This window comes from Salminus brasiliensis, chromosome 17, assembly GCF_030463535.1.
Source record: "Salminus brasiliensis chromosome 17, fSalBra1.hap2, whole genome shotgun sequence".
NCBI classification, from domain to species: Eukaryota; Metazoa; Chordata; class Actinopteri; order Characiformes; family Bryconidae; genus Salminus; species Salminus brasiliensis.
The window spans coordinates 12,236,298-12,256,880 of NC_132894.1; the positions used below are offsets into that span (position 1 = coordinate 12,236,298).

At 41.3% G+C, this 20,583-nt stretch overlaps 1 protein-coding gene across 3 annotated transcripts in view; it reads right to left on the reverse strand.

Moving 5' to 3' along the window:
* The window catches only part of palm1a (paralemmin 1a), a 55,163-nt gene that overhangs the window by 25,432 nt on the left and 9,148 nt on the right, over positions 1-20,583 (reverse strand). For all 3 annotated transcript variants that reach the window (XM_072660181.1, XM_072660180.1, XM_072660179.1), the window contains exons 2-3: positions 8,180-8,225; positions 4,947-5,027 (exon numbers count right to left, since the gene is read on the reverse strand). In XM_072660181.1, the coding sequence (XP_072516282.1) occupies positions 4,947-5,027; positions 8,180-8,224 (126 nt within the window). In that variant the 5' untranslated portion in view covers position 8,225. The remainder of the gene's footprint in view (positions 1-4,946; positions 5,028-8,179; positions 8,226-20,583) is intronic.

Consider the following 20,583-nt stretch of genomic DNA (forward strand, 5'->3'; position numbering starts at 1 on the left):
ACATTTTTCCCTTTAAGTGACTAAAATTATGCCTCGAATCAAAATAAAAAATGGGGGAAATTTTCCCTAAAAAGAAAGCTGTCAGTCTGCATATTAGAGCTGCATGATGTGGACCTAAAGACATCTTTGCTAAAGCTGTTGGACATTGTGATGATGATGATGAGAAATATGATTACAATTCTGTCCAAAACAATTTAACAATTAAACACCACCACCTTTCTTCTCATGAAATGCGTGGTTAAGAGTGGCCTTTACACATACAAGAAATAGCAATTCTATATTACGACTGATAGTACTTTTAGTAGAAATAAATGGAAGCCCAAAAACATTCAACTGCTATGTCATTATTTTGAGATGGTAAGTCATTCATTTCAGCTGCAAGTTCATTATTGAGTATATAGTATCTCAGAATAATGAAATAGTATCTTAAAATATTGAGTATCTCAGAAAATTAGATAGCATCTCAATCAAAATTACACTACTTTATTAACATACTATCTAAAAAATATTGTAAGTAGTATTTCAAAATAACTTCCTATCGCAATAATAATAAAAGAAATAAATACTTTATATATATATATAAAGATATATATATATTTAAGAATAATGACTTGGTATCTCAGAATGACACAGTCTCTTTATAAAATCTCGAAAAATGAGTATCTTAGAATATGAAATAATATCTCAAAATCAAAATGACAGTTTGTTTATAAAATAGTATCTCAAAAATAATGAAGTAGTATTTAAAAATAATAACTTAGTATCTAAAAAATAATGAGACAGTATCTCAGAATAATGATTTGGTTCTTCAGAATGACTGTCTTTTTAAAAACAGTATCTCAAAATGACATAGTATGTTAATAAAATAGTATCTCTGAATAATGACTTAGTATCTCAGCATGCTGCTAACTGCAGTATGTAACTTTGAAGAAGGAGAGAGGATAACGTTCGTGAGGCATGTGTTACTCTGCGTAACCAGTGTAAAAACCCAATATTACTGTACCACATTAGTGTAAATCTGGCTTAAAGCATGAATAACACTTCTCGGCTGTAGGGGGAGCCCAGGAGCAAGAAATACCAATTCTCCATAGTGTTGCTTTAAACAAAAATTAAAAGTTAGACCACTGAAGTTGTCTCGTCATTCTGGAATGAAAACTCCTTACACTCCTTATGGTAATACAGGTTTGTTGTTGTTGTGGCTTTACTGCTTCACACGTTTTACACGCAGAGTCTCATGCATTTTTAAAGGATAGTAAGCAGTTTTTAAGCTGAGAACGGTTTGTGTTCTTTGTAATTATCTTTATAGCAGAGTAGTTAAGTCAGGAGCTGTAAACATAGAAGGCTGAGGTTCGAGCATGGCTCAGGAGAGCATACCCCACTCTTAAATCAGACACTGCTGCATTCCCACCAATCTAGTTCAGTCATGCCACTATTCCATTTATGCCGTTCTGTCATTGCAGCTTTTCACAGTGTGTTAAATGCAGAAACCGAGATGCTAAGAATAAAATATGAGTAATTGTGAAGCCATATCCGTATATCAGTTGCAATATAGCCTACCGTTACTATAGGAATGGTTGCTGATGCCGTGCTAAATATAAAAAGAGGCACCTCATTGCCTTTAAAGGCATCAGTATTGTTCTGTGATCGTATGACTATATATCAGAGATGAACTATATACAGTTAAAGACTCTCAGTGGCCCCTCTGTCTCAAAAGGCCCACAACTCCCCATTCACTGAGCATTCAACCAACTCTCTCTCCCCCCTCGCTCTGCCTCTCTCTCTCGCGCGCGCGCGCACGCTCTCATTTTGCATTTTGCTGACTGCGAATCCAAGCTCCATGGAAACTGCTAATGGAGAGTTTTTGGATCTTATCTCTGGCTAACACAGCAAAAGTCTCCCTTTGCTGGAGCTGCTCAGTAAAGTTTGATCAGTAACTCTAAAAACACAGAGAATAAAAATCTACCATTTCTTTTACAAAATGAAAATTAATATGGTGATTTTGTTTAGTGTCCATCATATGAAACGCTTCAAATCTCCTAGTTTGAAGATCTTCATGCCCACAAAATGTTAAATACTTATGGACATAAGTATTGGGACACCTGCTTAATCATTGTTTCTTCTGAAACCAAGAGTATTAAAAACAGTTCATCCTGCTTTTGTTGGAGTAACTGTCTTTACTGACCAGGAAAAATAAGTAGCTGATTGCATTCATTAGAAGGGCGTCCACAAACATTTGAACATATAGTGTACACTATGTAGTCAAAAATCTGAGGGAGTAAACCTGATGTATAGATTCTTAAATGCAAAATGGCTGTGCATCTTAAATGGTTCCCACTTCTAGACAGTTGTGAGGCTGTTGCTACGTGCTCACTAGGATATAACTTTGTTTGCTTACAAGGTGGTTGCTATGGTATACCAGGTGGTTGCTAGACATTTACTACATTTAGCAATGCTACTTAACTAGATGGTTGTTGTAGATGGTGTTGCTTAGTGGTTTCTAGGCGGTTGCTACTATGTTGCTATGCGGCTGCTATGGTGTTGCTATCTGGAGAAATCTTTAGGGCCCTTCCTCCCAGATGCTTATTCAGTCTCTCGTCACTTCGAGACTTGACTACTGCACCTCTCTTCTGGCTGGTCTCCCTCTGCGCACCATCAGACCCCTGCAACTTATCCAAAATGCAGCGGCACGGGCCGTCTTCAACGTTTCAAAATTCAGCCCCTCCAGACTTGATGGCAATGATCAAAAGCCGATCTGCACCAAGCGCCCTTCGAGCTTCAAGTACGGCTCGGCTCGACCTACCATTCACTAAAATCCACAGAAGACAAGCGTCCAGGCTTTTTTCTGTCCTGGCACCAAAGTGGTGGAACGAACTTCCCCTGGGTGTCCCAATGTTCTAGTGAAGGGTAACTGTAATTCTAAAGCTGAACAAAGTCAGTGTGCAGAAGGTAAGGTCCATAAAGACATGGCTTGGTGAGTTTCATGTGGAGGAACTCCACTGGCCTTGACCTCAAACCCCCTGAACAACTTTTGGATGAATTAGAAAGTCAGCTCTGAGCTATGCCTTCTCCGGCCTTGCTCAACAGCACCGGATGAGGTCACAAATGCTCTTTGGACCGAATGGGCACAAATTCTCACAAACACACTCCAAGATCTTGTTGAAAGCCTTTTCAGAAGAGTGAAGGCAACTCCATATTAATGCCCCTGGTGGTGGAGTGCAATGTTAGGGATAGTGGTCAGGTTTTGGGGCATTTCAGTTGCTCCACTCGAATTGAACTGTTGTTTCAAACCAGGCGGAAAAAGGTCCAGGGGTTACAACATTGAGACCATTTTAACATGTAACAAATGTTCTGAAGAAGGCCTTAAACACAACGAGAGAGAGGGAAACAGCGAGAGGAAAAAAACAAACAAAAAAAAACAACATGTCCCAAACCTAGAGACACTATAACTGGGGAACATCAACATCTATTTAGCTACAGGAAGCATAGTGTCCCCCCTCACACAAAACAGGATGTCCTATTACCGCTCCCTCCCCCCACCTCCCCAAAATCCAGATTCTTCTTCTTCCTGTGTCTGATGGATGAGTGTCCTTGGCCCGGGCTAGCACCTCTAGAACACTTTCACATTGAGATGCCCAAAACTGTGGCTTAATCCCCTCTCGTCCCAAAGGACCCCCCCTGCTGTGTCCAGCTCAGAGAGCCCCCCCCTTCTCCTAAACCCTAAAACTTTTATGACTTGCCTTAGTTCCCCCTGCCGTGTGGGGAAATGATGCCAAGAAAGCAGGCTATTTACTGGCACAGGACGGCGGGCCCAGCAAACAGCGCAGCCCTCATAAATAAACAAGTAAAAGCAAAGCAAGTGAGGCTAGTAGATAATACTGCAGCTTCAGCTCCAGGAAAGTGGTATAGCAATAGAGGGTCAGGTGTCATCCGACCGCATGCTGAAGGAAGGCATGTTAGCTCCTATGATGGAAATGACAAAGTGCATCAAGAAACGCTGCTTCCCATCATTCAAAAGCTGTACTTTTGCTTTTCCTGATGAATCCGAAATGTAATGACATTAATCAATGGTGGTTGTTAGATGGTTACCACTTAGCAACACCACCTAACTAGATAGATGCTATGGTGTTGCTTAGTAGTAGCTACTGTGTTCCTAGATGGGTGCTGTGGTGTTGCAATTGTGTTGCTTGGTGGTTACTGTGGGTTTCTTCGTGGTTGCTAGGGAGTTGCTATATGGTTGCTATGTGGCTGCCATGGCGTAGCTAGATGGTTGCTATGATGTTGCTGTGGAGTTGCTTAGTAGTTGCAAGGGTGTTGCTGTGGTGTAGCTAGATGGTTGGTATGGTGTTTATGTGGAGTTGCTTAGTAGTTGCATAGGTGTTGCTATGGTGTAGTTAGATGGTTGCTATGGTGTTCATGTGGAGTTGCTTAGTGGTTGCAAGTGGTTGTTAGTCAGTTGCTCTGGTAGCTCAGGTGGTTCATATGGGGTTATTACAATATTAAGATATTGATGTTAACATTCACAGAAAATGAATTTTCTTCAGAATACGTCTTCAATCCCACTTCCAGGCAGTTGGTCACTAGGATATGGCTTTGTTTTCTAGATAGATGGTTGCTATGGTATACCAGGTGGTTGCTAGATGTTTACCACTTAGCAACACCACCTAACTATATGGCTGTTATGGTATTGCTTAGTGGTTGCTACTGTGTTGCCACATGGCTGCTATGGTATTCATGTGGAGTTGCTTAGTAGTTGCAAGGGTGGTGCTATTTGCTAGTCAGTTGCTAAGGTAACCCGGGTGATTCATATGGAATTATTACAATATTCATATATTGCTCTTAATATTCATATATCGTTAATATAACATATTAAGCTACAACCATTCATATTCTCATATCATCTTGTTGCTCCTCAAAATGTAGTAGTGCATGTTGCATAAATGTCTTACCTTGAGGTGCTGTAGCTGTCTGCGGTCGTCCTCCAGCTGCCGTTTTTTGTTCTCAATCTCTGTCTGTTTCTTTCTCTTCTCCTGAGAAGAAAAAAAAAGTCATTACAGGAGTGTGTTATGAAAGTGGTAAGCAAAACACAATCACACAAAAAGTGTGTGTGTGTGTGTGTGTGTGTACTTTGAAGGCGGTGATTAAAACTGGTGATCATGTGAAGATTAATGGCTGTGCGCTGTTAAAAAGCACAGCAACCAGGCAGAATCCTCTGACTGGTGCTGATACAAAAATCACACACATTAATTTTACCTTCAGTCCACTATGTTAGTGCATCCATGGGTTTCCAAACCCAGTGCTGAGAACCCCACACTACGCACATTTTGAGCTTTCCCCAACCTGGCACACCTGATCGAACTCATTACTACTACTCATACTATTATTAAGAGGACAGTGCGCTAGACTGTGGAACTGGGAACCGCTGCAGATTACATACACTCTAAACTGAAGAAAACCTGGACATTCATTTCTGTATATTCGTGTGTGCTGCCAAATTAATATCGCTGGGGTGGATTATGTCCTTTCAGCTCCTTCCTGTTGCGAACAGAATCTGAGGAAGGCGGAGTAATGACTGGGTTGTGGGGCTGTGTGTGTATACACACGTTTGGGTGGGCCTGAGAAACACAGCACATAAAGGAGCAGGAGTCCCCCCTCTGGCACCAGGGCGAAGGATGCGGAGGTTGGAATGTGACTTCATACACGCTTCTGTTTACTTACTGTTCGACTCAAAAGAGGCCTGGGCACAAACATCAATCCAGCTGAAAGCAATGCTGAATTGTGCAGAGCGCCCAAGGATGATTAAAAATCACCTCACGTTTCTGAGAAAAGTAAAAGCACAAATTTTGGGGGTGGGAGAAGGTGCGAGTGGCCATGATTTCTCCATTTTATTTACATAGTCCTTCTAGGCATAGCAATAGTCAGTCAATAGTTAATGGAACTGTTCGACAAATAATCTACATAACATGATTTATCACTGACCCCGATGCAGTTGATCAGCCAAGATAGGTTTGATATCTAAAGCAAGTCAGCTGCACATCATCTGCAGAGCAGTGTGGAGAATCAACAGGCAAGAAATGTACTTGGACGAATAGTTCTATGGACGCCTTATTGTATTGTGTTTAGCAATGTCTAAGCTTGGAGGTATCTTTTGTATTATTAGTCTATTCTAACTAGCTAAGGCTTTTCTTGGGTAAATAGCAAAGCACTTTGTAAGTCGCTCTGGATAAGAGCGTCTGCTAAATGCCATAAATGTAAATGTGAATGTTCAGACAGGGTTTGCTCAAGAATCCTGTGCTACTTTATATACATTTATTTATTTATTTATTATTAATACTATATTATTATTATTATTATTATAGCCTTTTTTGCCCATTTTAATAAAATGAGACACTTCATGACTTGGATTTATGTCTTGACTGGATCTGACTGTGATAAAATGTAGAAAAATATACATTTTAAAGAAATTAACAACACAAAAGGTTTGCAGTGCGCTTAAAAAATCTCACAGCATTAAGCTGGAATTCCACCTTAGAATAACGCTGCAGGTCAGCATTGTGCCGCCTATAGCTTCTTCTTAAGGTGGAATGGAAAATTCCAGTAAGAAGCCAAGAAGGATTGCTTCTGCCGCACTGGTGTCAGAAAACGGCACATTCTGAATTTGAAGTAAGAAATGGTGTGCTGCGGTCATGTGACGAGAGGTGTGACTGACCAAGCGAAACATTTACATGCTGTTTTAGAGAATAACGAGGGAAACACACCACTATACTGTTTCCGGCCACTGTACTGGACTTCCCAACTATTCAGCTCTGCAGACTACAGTAAGACATAGTATGTTCAAAACCATAGTATGATGTTTGGTTGTGTGTTTATGGAGATGAGATCGGTGACAGTCTAACTCCAGTGTTTGCTAGCAGTGTTAGACTAGTATCACCTGTTCTAAACTAAAGAAGCAAGTTTCAGATAGTAAATGTTTTTTTTTTCCTTTTTGCTGATCGATAGCATCTGGGTTAAGTTATGAATTATATAAATTAAAATTTTCTCCGAACTATCCCTTTAAAAGGGGGGGGATGAGGGGGGGCATCAAACAGTTTTCCTATTGTTTGCTGATGGGCTGTGTGTGCAATCAATCAGAAGAAATGTGCTATAACTATAATATAATATAATACAGTTTAATAATTTAAGCCTGTTAGTAATAGAAGTAATAGAAGAAGGTTGATTATGACGCCTACTCCTCCCACACCGCATGAAAGGAGGCTTTGCCCGAACAGCTGGATGAACATTCCCTTCCTGTCTGCTTCCTTTGATTTTGTTTGAGCTTTTAACAGTTTCTCTTTCCTTTCTCTTGTGCGCTCTCTCTCGCTCTCATACTCTCTCTCGCCCCAGTACAGCTTCCAAAAATTGGCATCCAATTTTCTTTAAAAAAAAAAAAAAAACATGCAGGATGTTCTGGACAAACAAGCCCAATTATTGGGAGGTTCCACCTCAAAAACAACAGGACTTAAAGGATCTGCGACTAACGTCTTGGGTCCAGATACCACAGGGCATCTTCAGAGGTCTTGTAGAGTCCATGCCTTGATGGGACAGAGCGGTTTTGGCGGGATTTTGGGTACTGCACAAAGAACTGCACAAAATTAGGCAAGGGGGTTGAATGGTATGGCTGACCAGTGTATATTAGACCTGGCATATATCCTAGGTGATCCATTCAAAAGTGGCCAACACAACACATATCGAGGATGCATCATAATTACTGAAACCACATTTGAAGGTGGTCAGAGACGCATTGAGACCCCATTGTTGACGCAAGTGTCTCCATGCATCCCCAACAGCAAAGGACCTGAATCAACCATGTCACGGCCAAAATCAATGTAGTCCAAGATGAGACTTCATTGGTCTTCATTGATTATTTTTTTTTGACCGAGTTTTGTGTGGTATTAGGTCACTTGGTCTAAAGTAAAATCAGAATTTGGATATAAGGACAACCCTAGCTCTAGTGTAAAACTACGGTAGCAACATCTGGGACACCAAACATCAAGCATGTTCTGGGTGATCATATACGTGGTGAGGGGGAGGAGATTAAAATGATTTTTCATAAATTAAGAATGTGAAGGTAGATGAAGTTGGTGATTTTGCTAAGAGGGTACAGGGGGTCTGGGAGAACATGTGGTTTGAGGATCTGACTTACTGCTATAGCCTGGAGCCTCTCCTGCTGTGACAGTGCCTCAGACATCCTGCCAGAGAGGGAGAGAGAGAGAGAAAATGAGTGAGACACATCTTTAAGAGAGACAATGGGGTGAGAGGGAAGCTGCGTTCCCCTCACTAAAGCAATCCGCTGTGTTTTCACTGCGGCATCCGGAGTTTCTGTGAATTTTCAATAAGCTACTGAGTCTGTGAATAGGGAGGCATTCAGTTCCTTTCCAAGTCACTCTAGCTTTTTCACTTTGCTCACCAACACACACACACACACACACACACACACACACACACACACAAAGACACACCCAAAACCAGACATTAGCACTTTTTCTTAGGGTTTTCATTCAGCACAGAGATGTGGAATAGGACTTTGCTGCAGTGCTCCCCAGACTGCTCACCCTTTTTTGGCTGTAATTTCAGCCGCATGCGTAACAAATATCAGTTAAGATTTACAGTCTTGGTATCCATGTCCTCTGATAACAGCCCAGATGTTAATGTTCACACTGTATGAGACTTCTACAACAGGCTGTGCACGATGACATTTAACCTTGTAACAGGCACTGCACTCTTCAAAACTTTGGCATCTCTGGCTGTTTGACCTTAATCCCCTCTTTGAATAGTGTGTAATGCAGATTATATCCACTGGGTGGCAATGTCCTAAAAGGAGGTCATTTACTGCTACATGAAAAGTTAAGGAAGAAAAATATGAATATTGAATATTTATTATTATTATTATTATTATTGTATTTTAAATGGAAGAAATGTGACAATAAAATGCATCTCTTTATGTGTGTGTGACCGCTCAGTTGAGTTGGGTAAACAGGGTAAACAGAATTGGAGGCTAATGTAAGCTCAGCAAAAACACTGACACAAGATAATATAATCAATACGCTTGCTGTATTATTTAAAGCTTTAACCCTTTACAAAATGAGATATGAGCTGATAGTACTCATTATCCTGCCACAGCCATTATAGCTGAACCTCAGTGAAGAACACCGATGCACTGAATAGCTACAGCTACAGCTATCTAGACAGGTAGGTAGCTATAAACATTACATCTTACTACAAATACAACATGTATGTGAGGCTGTAATCGAAGGGATGGGCATATGTGTCCATGTTTTATTTAGCACAGTAAATATAGTACTTTTGTATTAATAGTTTAACAGTGACTGTTCTGTAATACTTGTTAGTTCATGCCTAGAATTACCCTAAGTGGGCAAGTCGACCGGCTGGTTGACTTGCAGATTCTCTTCTGGAATGGGTCTGCAAAATGAGGATATTTCTTTGTGTTACTGTTAAATGGTTAATACTGACTCTTAGCTGCTACATCCAAATCCCCAGAAGCAGAAAGGGCTGGGAAACTGCGTGGAGGCCCTTTAGGATTGCAGCCACATTCTATTAAACAGAGAGAAGAGAAACATAGATCTAGACCAAAGGTAATTTGGTGGAGTCTCACGAGAACTCAATCATAGGGTCTTTGGTTAAGCAAGCAATGCTCAGTCTCCTGCAATATTCCTCACAGCATTTGAGCAATTCTCATTGTAGGCCAACCACAACAGCACAGAGGCCCCGCTACGCTGCATGATTGTGCACTTGGGTTAGCTCAACTTTGGCTTCATGCTGTTGGACTTCAACAGGAATTAAAGAATGTTTCATAGAAACGACAGTGTTCCTAAAAGAAGCTCCTTCCACTAGCCGCGCCTACAGTAGAGATAGTTAAGACCGGATTATGGAACTGGTAGCCTGTTTAACCATGAGGACAGCGTCCTCATCCTCATCCTGGTCAGCTCAAGAAGGGCTTGTTAAATGATGTATACATGTCCCACCCTCAAACAGGTCCATATAGGCTAGTGGATCCTCAGTGAGCAACCACAATATGGGATTTCCGGGCAGGTTTTACATTCTTATTTTCTCAGACTATCCTGTGGTGTGGGGTTTGCATACGCCAATATTTACCTTCCCTAGCTAACAGTTCAGTCGTGGCCAACTTAATCTTATATAGTTCGCTGGTTTCATTTGAAACCCATGTCCATTAACCAATGAGAACAGAGCTGAATGGTGAACTGAACTGAAAGGGGAGCCAAGGCCATAATTCTGCAAGAGTGAAGGTCCTGGCAGACAGAACTGTTCTTCTGGTCCTCTCTCTGGTTCGGAAGTGTAATCGGACAGTTTCTAGTATTCTATTCAAATCGTGTAGTGTGGGGGCTGTGATGACTTAGGGATAAGGCCAAATAAATGGGTGGAAACAGGTATTGTGTATGGATACACATTTTCAAGATCTGTAAAAATGTAAGAAAACCTGTAGTGTGGCCCAAGCTGCACAGATACTTCCCCATCAGGATGGCAAAAGGCAAGGCTTGTGCTCTAACAGGTGGGGCTTTGCTCTTTATTTGAAATTACTGGTACACACAACTGCAGTTGGAGTAGCGTAGCTTCACCACCTATCCGGTGGTTTAATCCCTGGCCAGGCAAGGCCTCCAAACTACACCAGTAGTAGTCCTTGGCCAAGACCCCATTACATTCGCCATGCATGCATGTGTGTGTCTATGTGTGTGTATGAGTCTAAAAGAGAGTCCAGTGCTGCCAAACATTTGAGAACCACTCATCTAAGCAATCCTACACTAAAGTCAATCAGGTGAGCTTATGGTGGAAGTGAACGAATCCACACAGTGCCTGGAGATCACAGAGACGTCACAGCTGCCAAACCTGTGTTCTTCTAACCAACATACTGACCAACAGCACATTCTGACCACTGACGTTATGCTTATTTGTATTTATTCTAAAGTTATACAGCATTTCTACAGGCAATAACACACTCACTGCTGAGATACATACTTGTACAGTACTGTATAAAGTTATATCAGGTGTATTATAGACTGGTGTAAAGCACTCTCCAAGACCTAGACTGGGAATCACTGCAAACCGATCTCAGATCTGTAGCCTGTGTCAACAACAAACGACAGATGCGTGCACCAACTCTCCCACTTCTCGGTAAGGGGCCGTCATACGTTTCCTAAAAAGACTCCAGACAGGCTGTCTGAGCCCCTGGACTCCTGCCCCACTCGGAGGGACAGAGGGTCAGAGCGTTTGAAAAATGAGGAGCTTGGCCACGAGGGAGAAGAGGAATGCGTGGATTTTGCCCCTGCCCTGCCCCACTCCCTGACACCCTGCAGGCCGCCATGTGTTTCCCATCCAAACGCCCCCCAGACCCCCCACCCCCTCCACACACACGCACACACGCTTCCAACATCCCTCTACATAACACACACCACTTGTACAAACAGGAGGCAGAGGTGAATGAGCGTGGTGAAGAATATAGCACTACAGCGCTATTCTCGGAATGCTGTAGTCTTCCTGCTAAAGCCAAATCAAGGTCCTGTCTTAATTTAACCCTCTGAGGTCCCTGATTGTACATACTGTATGCTACTTATAGCACTTTGTTTAACCCCCTAAACTCCAAGGTTCCCATGTGTGTGTCCATATTTCAGCTCCTCACGCTCATAACTACATAGCTTACGTATCTTCATTTAATTTATTTAATAACTTGGTATACTTGAATACTACAAACCTTTGTTTCCAGATCAAGTACAGTCATTTAAACAGAATTTGATAGGTTTGAAAATGCATTTTTAATACACAGTTAATTGGAAGTTATGGAACTGAAACTGACTCATAATATTATTATTGAGTCAGTTATTATTATAGTTAATCCTTATACATTTGCAAAAAAAATGTATTGGAAAATTGTCTTCCTAGATCATAATTTAACAACCCCCACCCCAAGTATTACAGAACAGTCACTGTAATACAATAGAAATACAATAGAAATACAATATAATTAAGCATACTGTGCTTAATCCCATAAACCAATCCCTTAAACCCATCTCTTCAATTGCATCCTCAAATCCTACCTACATATCTAGACAAGCTATAGCTATTCAATGCACAGTGTTCTTCATAAGTACAATATAAATCTATGCACATGCACTTCAGTCTAGCAACGAAATTGGGAATTGGCAATCTTCTGAAGTGTTTATGCTAAGCTAACATTAGCATCCAATTCAGTTTACCCTAACCAGGAAACTCACTTAACACTTGCATAGATCAATAATAAAGTGTAGGTAATAAGGTACTTCAGAGGGTTCTTTGAGCGAGGCCACATTTTGTTCAATAAAGAACCATGTTTGTAATAGGAATATATTAGTGTTAGGAACGTTTGAGAAACCTTTACTTGATATTCTAGCTCTTCACCAATTTAAAGGTTCTACAAACTCAAAGATCTGTTATAAACATGGTTCTTGGAATCACTGGGCCCTATAGCATCATAGTAATAATAATAATAATAAGAAGAATAATAATCATTTAAAAAGCAGCAGAATCGAGTAAAATAACCGCCTCAGTAAAACCAGCATTCAGTGAATGTTGCAAAAAAAGATTGATTACTGGGAATGCCTTGAAATCTTAGCTCACTATATATAGATTTAGGTTTGAATAAAGTAGTAGTAATGATTATATTCATTTGTATTAATTTGTGCAAAACAGCAGTAGTTTATGTATCTGTTTCTGTTTGTAAAAGACTAAAGTCTCTCACTGGAAGGTCTGCTTTCATTTTGATACCAGTTTCATGCACATTTATAGGGCAGTATCTCATCTGGGGCTGAGCCCTGGGTCTCTGAACAGTCTAGGCACGCCCTTGTCCTGGATAACACTGGAGATGGCTCAATACCACTTTTTCTTTTCCTAAAGCAAAAATTAGGGCAACGAATTGAAAATGAATCGAAATCAACTTGCAAAACTTATATTAGACTTAATTCTGTTAATACTTTCCCCAGTGTGTGTTCTTGTACTGTGCCCTTAAATACATACTACCGTGTGTGTAGTCATAAAGACTCCACCCCATCCAAGCAACATGGCGGAGAACTCAAACATTGGGCCAACTGAGCAACCTGAGCAAATAAAATGCTGTCTGTCTTTCATTAAAATAATCGTTCATTAATCATAATCAAGGTAAAATGTGTAATTAATCATGATACTGATTTCAGTTCAAATGGCCTAGCTCCACTAGAAACCATCCGCCAATACCAGCCCAAAATATTCTAAGCTACTCGCCTTTAAAACAAGCCATTATCAGGATAGATTTGTTATAGGACTGGAAGTCGTTCTTTTTTCCCTCTAATGTCTAATATCTTTCCACTGATCTCATTCCAATACAGTTAGCCACCAATATTGATATGCACTCTATAAATAAGAAGTAAAAGGCACTAGAAAACTAAATATTACACCACTATGACTCTTAGTCTATGTGTATGATGTCCATGGTCTATCAAAAACATTAGTTAAGAACTTTATTACGATGTCCTGTACACCCTCTCATTACTGCCTTTACTCAGAATGGTGCAATAAGGTAAAGGGCACTGAAAGGCAGTTCTGTGGAAGAAATCACCTGGTTGATGAGAGTTCAACAGACAGGTCGGAGCCGACAGAAAGGCTACCGCTAACTCCAGTGCTGTGAAGCCGCTAACCTCTCTGTGAAGCTGAGAAGCAGCTTAGAGTGCACAACACGTTGAACCTTAAGGCAAATGGGCTACATCAGCAGAACCCTAGGTCAAGGTCCACTTTTGTCAGTCAAGAACAGAAAGCTGAGGCTGCAGTGGGCACAGGCTCACCAACACTGGACAGCTGAAGGCTGGATAAACGTAGCCTGGTCTAATAAATCTTGATTTCTGCAGAAGCACACAGATGGTCAGGTCAGAAGTTGGCTCCAACAGCATGAACCCATGGACCCAACCTGCTTTGTGTCAACAGCCCAGGCTGGTTGTGTTGGTGTAACTTAATGGTAACTCTAATGGCTACTTCCAGCATGATCGCGCACCATGTCGCAAAGCCCAGGCTCAAAAAACTGAAGTGGTTTTGAGAGCAATGTTCAGCCTAATAACTGGTTTGGTGAATGTTTATCACTAAAATATATTTAAAAATGAAAAGTGAACGGCAATATCAGTGGATGCCAGTATTTTACATGTTGTATTACCTAGCCTTATCTTATTTGATAAGGCTTTTGAAATCGGCATAGAGGCGAAGTAATCTGAACACAAATCTGAAAACTGAAAACCCTTCATTAACACCAACCCCAGCGCTCCCAGTCTTCTGCGTAATCAGGTGCTAACGATCAGCGTCATGCTAAGCCGCGCCTGGCTGCTGCAGAACACACACAGGCTGGCCAGATCAGGTACGCCCACTCAGCACTTTTCGCTCCCGGGATGACATGACAGGATGCAGCACAAAAATGCTGCAGAGCTCGGCCCGCCAGCTCGATAATGCACTCGGCTGCCACAGCAAAAACAGCAGCCCTCTTACAAACACGAACACACTCCCAACTCACAGAGCAAACGAGGGACGCGGCGCAGCTCATTTTCTGCAGGGACACGTTCAGGGTTAGTGGGTCAGCGTCGTCGCACTCAACATTACGCAACGTCGCGTCGGCCTCTGGCGCAGTCAGCATCTTGGCCAGATTCTGCTCTTCTGAGAGACGGACAGCTGCAGACCCGGGATCATCCAGGAAATGAAGATCATATGTCTCGCAGCGTCCGAACGCTAATTCCCTCGCCTGTCACATGTGTATTAGACAGAGCTAAGAGGAACAATGACAGGGTCTCAGGGCTAGTCTGGTCTTCAGGCACAGACAGGTCACTCTGGCACCACTATAGCCTACATGCTTCAGTGGTGGACAGCAGCAGTGCAACTGTCTGCCTTGGTCTGTCCAAATGTAAACTTTAGAATTTAGGCCTACAGGGATATTTCTGAAGTGCACTCTGCTCACTGTTAAGTGGAAATAAGAATTTGTAGGTGAATCATTGCCGGAAATTTGTAGTAGACAAATGGTCACTGTTAAAAATGGTAACTTTACAGGAGAAGGCAAAATACTTTTAATGGAAGTTCATGTAAAGCAACTTAAAATTCCAATGGAGCATTTTATTAGTCCATTCATTATGAAATATAAATGGACTAATAGAAACTTAAGAACAGTTACTGCTTTCAATAATAATAGAGACAAGCATGTTTGACAGCGACAAAATAATTTATTGTTTATATAGGATAGTAAAAATCACTCAGTTAAAGAAGATATATCGGTACTGATGGGTCTCGCTATCAGGCCGATATCAGTAGAAAATGCTAAAGAGGCAGTGGTGGCTCAGCGGTTAGAGCACTGGGCTATCGATAACAGGGTTGTGGGTTTGATTCCCGGGCTTGGCAAGCTGCCGCTGTTGGGCCCTTGAGCAAGGCCCTTTACCCTCTCTGCTCCCCGGGCGCTGGAGTTGGCTGCCCACCACTCTGGGTGTGTGTGTACTCACTGCCCCTAGTCCACTAGTGTGTGCTCACTACCACAGATGGGTTAAATGCGGAGGACACATTTTGACATTTGACAAATACGTCCACCTTTAGATGGGATATCAGAGAGAAAAAAAAAAAGAAAAAAAAGAAAAAAAAAATGCTTCCCAGTGGAGCATCATCAGCCAGCTAAACATGACTGAGTGTGAGAGTGAGCGTTAGAATGAGGTGTGTCACAACTTGAGCATAGGTGAAGTCTTGATGTGACATGATTGAACACTGACTCGCATGATTTTTGATTCAATATCTTGATTCATCCAAACACCCAGAAAATAGGACTTAATTGATAATTATTAAAAACTGATTTTTAGAACCTCTAATTGACGTTAGTACTTTCCCCACTGTTTGTGTTCATGTTCTGTCCCCTTAAAAAAAATGTGTGTAGTCACATTGCGACATGGAAGCAACACTGAGGAGAACTCCAGCACCGAGCCAACTGAGCAACTCGAGCAGCTTATATAATCGTTCATTAACTGTAATTGAGGTAGAATATTGATTGAATATTGATATTCATGATATTGATTCAAGGCCATATCGCCCAGATGACTACCATCTGTGGTTAATCACGATGCTCAAAGCACCAAAATAAGACATTCAGTGACTGCTTAAAAGGTTCATTTACAGTCATCTGCAATGTGGAATAGCATAGTGGGTAACACCACTGCCATCCCGATAGTAGACTACTCACCTGGGCAAGCACACAATGCTACAACTGTAAGAGTCCTTTGACAAGACTCCAATATTCTCATAGCTGTGGAACATGATTACATTGCTTGGTCTGCATAAGGGCATCTGGCATATGGCATAAAAGTACATGATATCAGTATTGTGAGGGAAATAGTGGAGTAACAAATAGCAAATAGCTCTCAAACTGCCTCCTTTCGGATCTGTACACCATGTACCAGGATTATCGTTTTTAAGACAATACACCACACAGAGAGTCTAAGAAGATACTAGTTTGCTTCCAGTGTCCTTGGATAAGGCAGCCTATGAAATACGCTGTGTCTTGGAAAGGGGCACTGGTATGTTCCAGAGGAAGAGCCTACAGACTCGGACTGAATGCAGAAAGAGCTTTATGGCTTTTTATGGCCTAAGAGACTCAGACTTAGCTGAATGTCAAATTCAGCACAGCATTCAGATGCAAACTCCCCAAAGTCACATGCTAAATTAGCACAAACAATGGCAGGGTCTCAGGACTAGTTTGGTCATCAGGTCAATACACCACCACAGCACAAGAGTCTCAACTCTACACATGCCACAGAGTACATTTTCTGAAGTTTCCGAATTTCAAATTTTCAATTCGTAATAAAATGTGTCCAAAGATTTTAAACACATTTAAGTGAAGTCATCCATCAGTCTGCGTCAATCAGACCAACACACCCAACACACCAAAGAATTGTGTTACACCACATACAAGAAGTTCCACAATGAACAGGTACTGAATCCATCCACAGATCATCATCATTATGACCATCATTCCAGATGATCATTCATTTTAGAGAGTATTAACCTAATGTACACGGTCATATCTGAATATTATGGCCCCACTGGTTTGGAATGAACTTGGGCCATTATATCAGCTCCACTTCCTATATAAGAGCACTTTGTAGTTCTATAATAACAGACTGTTGCCCATCTGTTTCTCTGCATACTTCATTAGCCTCCTTTCACCCTGTTCTTCCATGGTCGGGACCACACAGGACCACCACAGAGCAGGTATTATTTGGATAGTGGGTTATTCTCAGCAATGCAGTGTCTAATTCGTCTAATTCCGTATCAACAGATGATGTGCTAACCTGCTAGTTAGTCCGAGACACATATTACTAGTGTTTCTGAATGTAGACAATGTTAGTAGAGAGAGCAGTTACTCTATATTAGCTGTTACTCACATCTCAAACAGTTAGCTAGCTATCTAGCAGAGTACTTGTGCATATCCCTAGTCTCAATCTGTAAAAAACCTTGCTAAGCTGTTCCTGCAAGTACTCACAGAGGAATAATGAAATATCACAGGCAGCAGACTTGTGTGAGTGTACTATCGACTTCATGATCACAAGTTCAAATATTTGCTTGTGAGAGTTTTACCATCAGCTCATCCTTTTTTCTTTTCTGAGGGTGACGATCTTAGTTTGACTTCTGATTCTCCGCTACTTTAAAAGGACAGGCCAGCTAATTCATATCACTTCACAAGCATAACAGGCCAACGTGTCCCGCTGGCGGCAGCGCAGAGAAACATGCAACAACAGAACCTTCTCCTCAAGTGCTTTTAAGGTTTCCAAGCGCATTTCTGAAACTAATCACATCTTCCATCAATTAAGCTTCTATCGATGCTTTTTGCTCTCCTGTCCAAAAGCAGCCTCTGGAAAAGCAGGAATCCGAGGCATTTCTCTTGCCTTTAGGAATCATATCAGACACGCAATTGAGCTATAACAGATGTTTTTCCACTCAGCTGAGAAGCACTTCTTGCTGGCCCGCCAACCTGAACATTGCCTCCTCACTCCTTGCCTGCTTTCTCAGTTAGATCATTTCATGCCTTTCAGAAGATTTCAGCGAGACAGCTGGTCCGAGCAAGGATGACGAAGAGTGCGGAGAGGGCTGGAGGAGGAGGCGAAGAACAAGTGACAAAGAACGGCTTTGAAAAGCTCATGATGCTTTCTCTAAGCTGAGCGAGAGGCTGTACCTAATTCCGTCTTCAGGAAAAATTGGCACTGCTGAGATCCGTTAGAAGAGCCCATATCTCAATTCATCAAATATCTCAAAACCTCTCACTTTCTTAAATATAGAATAGATTTGATAACCAATGTAAACATTATTTTCCACACTTTAAGGACACAAATACCATTGCCTCCATAGTCTATGTAGTCCACATATGGGTCCCAAAAACCCATAAATGAATGAATTAATTCACAGGATATGTATTCGTCTATTCAGCCGGCAGATCAGCTCCATCCACTCATGTTGAAGTCATGGGGGTGTTTCACCCTGGCCCCTACATACAAGTCAACCAGTCATGTGATTAAGGGCTGCACTGATCATGAAATAAATAAGCCAGCGTTTCCTCGAAGATTCAAGACCCAGATCCATTTGAACATATGCCATCTTTACCCCCACTGTGAGCTGTATTTTTACAAGCTGAAAGATACAAACGGTACAGGGCCTTTGCATTTAATTGTTAAAAAAAGACTGTATGCCTTTCTCTGTGTGAATTTTAACTCACACATGGTCTACTGTAGCTTTCTCTGGTCTCAACATGACTCTGAGCAATTGAAAAGTGCCTGCATGGACCGACGTGTGATACGGGAGTGGCACAGTGTGGCACATACAGTGCGCAACAGTGCTTCTCTCCTCTCTGTCTTTCTTATTTCCCCCTCCCTCTTGTTGGGTGCATAGACTTGGTTGGGCCCTATCACAGATCTCCACTTCCTGTATCTTTTGTTTCACATGAAAAGCCCTCTGGGAATTCTGAAGCAGTGGCGGCAATAGTTTTGCAGAGACGAGCCTTGGTGGAACGTTTCCAGTTTCTCTGCAATCGAGCTGGACAGCGGTCAGTGGTTAGGATCCTTCTCAATTAGTGTCCTGACTTTTTGGAAACGAGCAACAAAGATATTTTGCAGGCTAATGAACACACCTATATATATGAAACACAGCCCTGACATATGTAAAGACATGCTTGCACTTGACAATATTCAGAAGATTAATATGATTCATGCTGGTTTGACAGAAAAAAATACTCACAGAACATTACATGCATCTCTCACACACCATAAATACCAAAATTATATAAGTGATACTAAACAGAGCGTTACATGTCCATTAGCATTATGGTAGCAGACAGAACTCTGCTAATAATCCATGAAATGGTTCATTAATGGAATGTTTAAAGATTCTATGACAAAAAAAATGACACTCACCTTATAAGGAACACTATACTAATACTGAAGTAGCCGTCACCCTTTCACAAGTAAGAACTCTGCTCAGAGCTGGGCAATCTAACGATATTTCATTGTATTGTGATACTTTTTGTTATCGTGATGCACATTATACTTTTCTAAGCATATAAAGGATACTGCTAGTGCTAAAAGAATGCAGGTTTCATTACAGTGTAATTAGACCGGTTTAATTAGATGTGCAGCAGATGTTGAATAAGAATCACTGTGTTCATTACAGGAGAGTATCTGAATAGTAGGTTTTAAGAATCTGTCACTAATGATGCATTTTGTCTGTGGTTACATGTACCGTGACAAATATTGCGTATCATAATAATGTCTTTACATATTGTGATATAGTACTTTTACCATATCGCCCAACCTTAGCTCTGCTGCTGATCTGTTGCATTTGTCCTTTAATGGTGGAGCTGCATTTTTGGGACACAATGTATGTTGTGGGAAGACTTATTTGCAGATGAATTCAGTAGAATTAAAGATGACTGTTGTGTCATGTTCGAAGCCGAGAGCTTGGATCCCACGCGTGGCACCATACTTGCGAAAGGGTTAAAAAAAATAATGGGTAAGCTGTGATTAGATCATTGCACGAATGAGTAGGTGTACAACTGTAATAAACTGCTTGGTTGGTAACACACACACAAAGAATGAAGGTTTTAATATGGCCTATATCCAGCCTGTGTTAATTGCCCAGAGTAAAAAACCTGAAAGAGGGTTCTGAGTAAAACCACAGATCACAGCACAAACTGGAAGCCAACTGAGAGCCTTGGATGTTTTCGCTTGAGTTTTACAAGCACCCCAAACTGTAGCAGCTCTTAAAACAGCCTTAACATCAACAATGCTGCAAGTACACAAACCCACCGCCCCCCCCCCACGCTAATTTCCTTAGTATGCACTGGCAACACTGGAATAATAAAACCAATGGTGAAACAGCCTTTTCCACTTATACACACTTTGACACACTTTTTAAATAACATGCGGCAATTTAGAGTGAGGTTCGGTTATTTAGGGGTCTAATATACTATATTCCTTTACGATTCCTTTACACTCATGCATATAGCAGCAT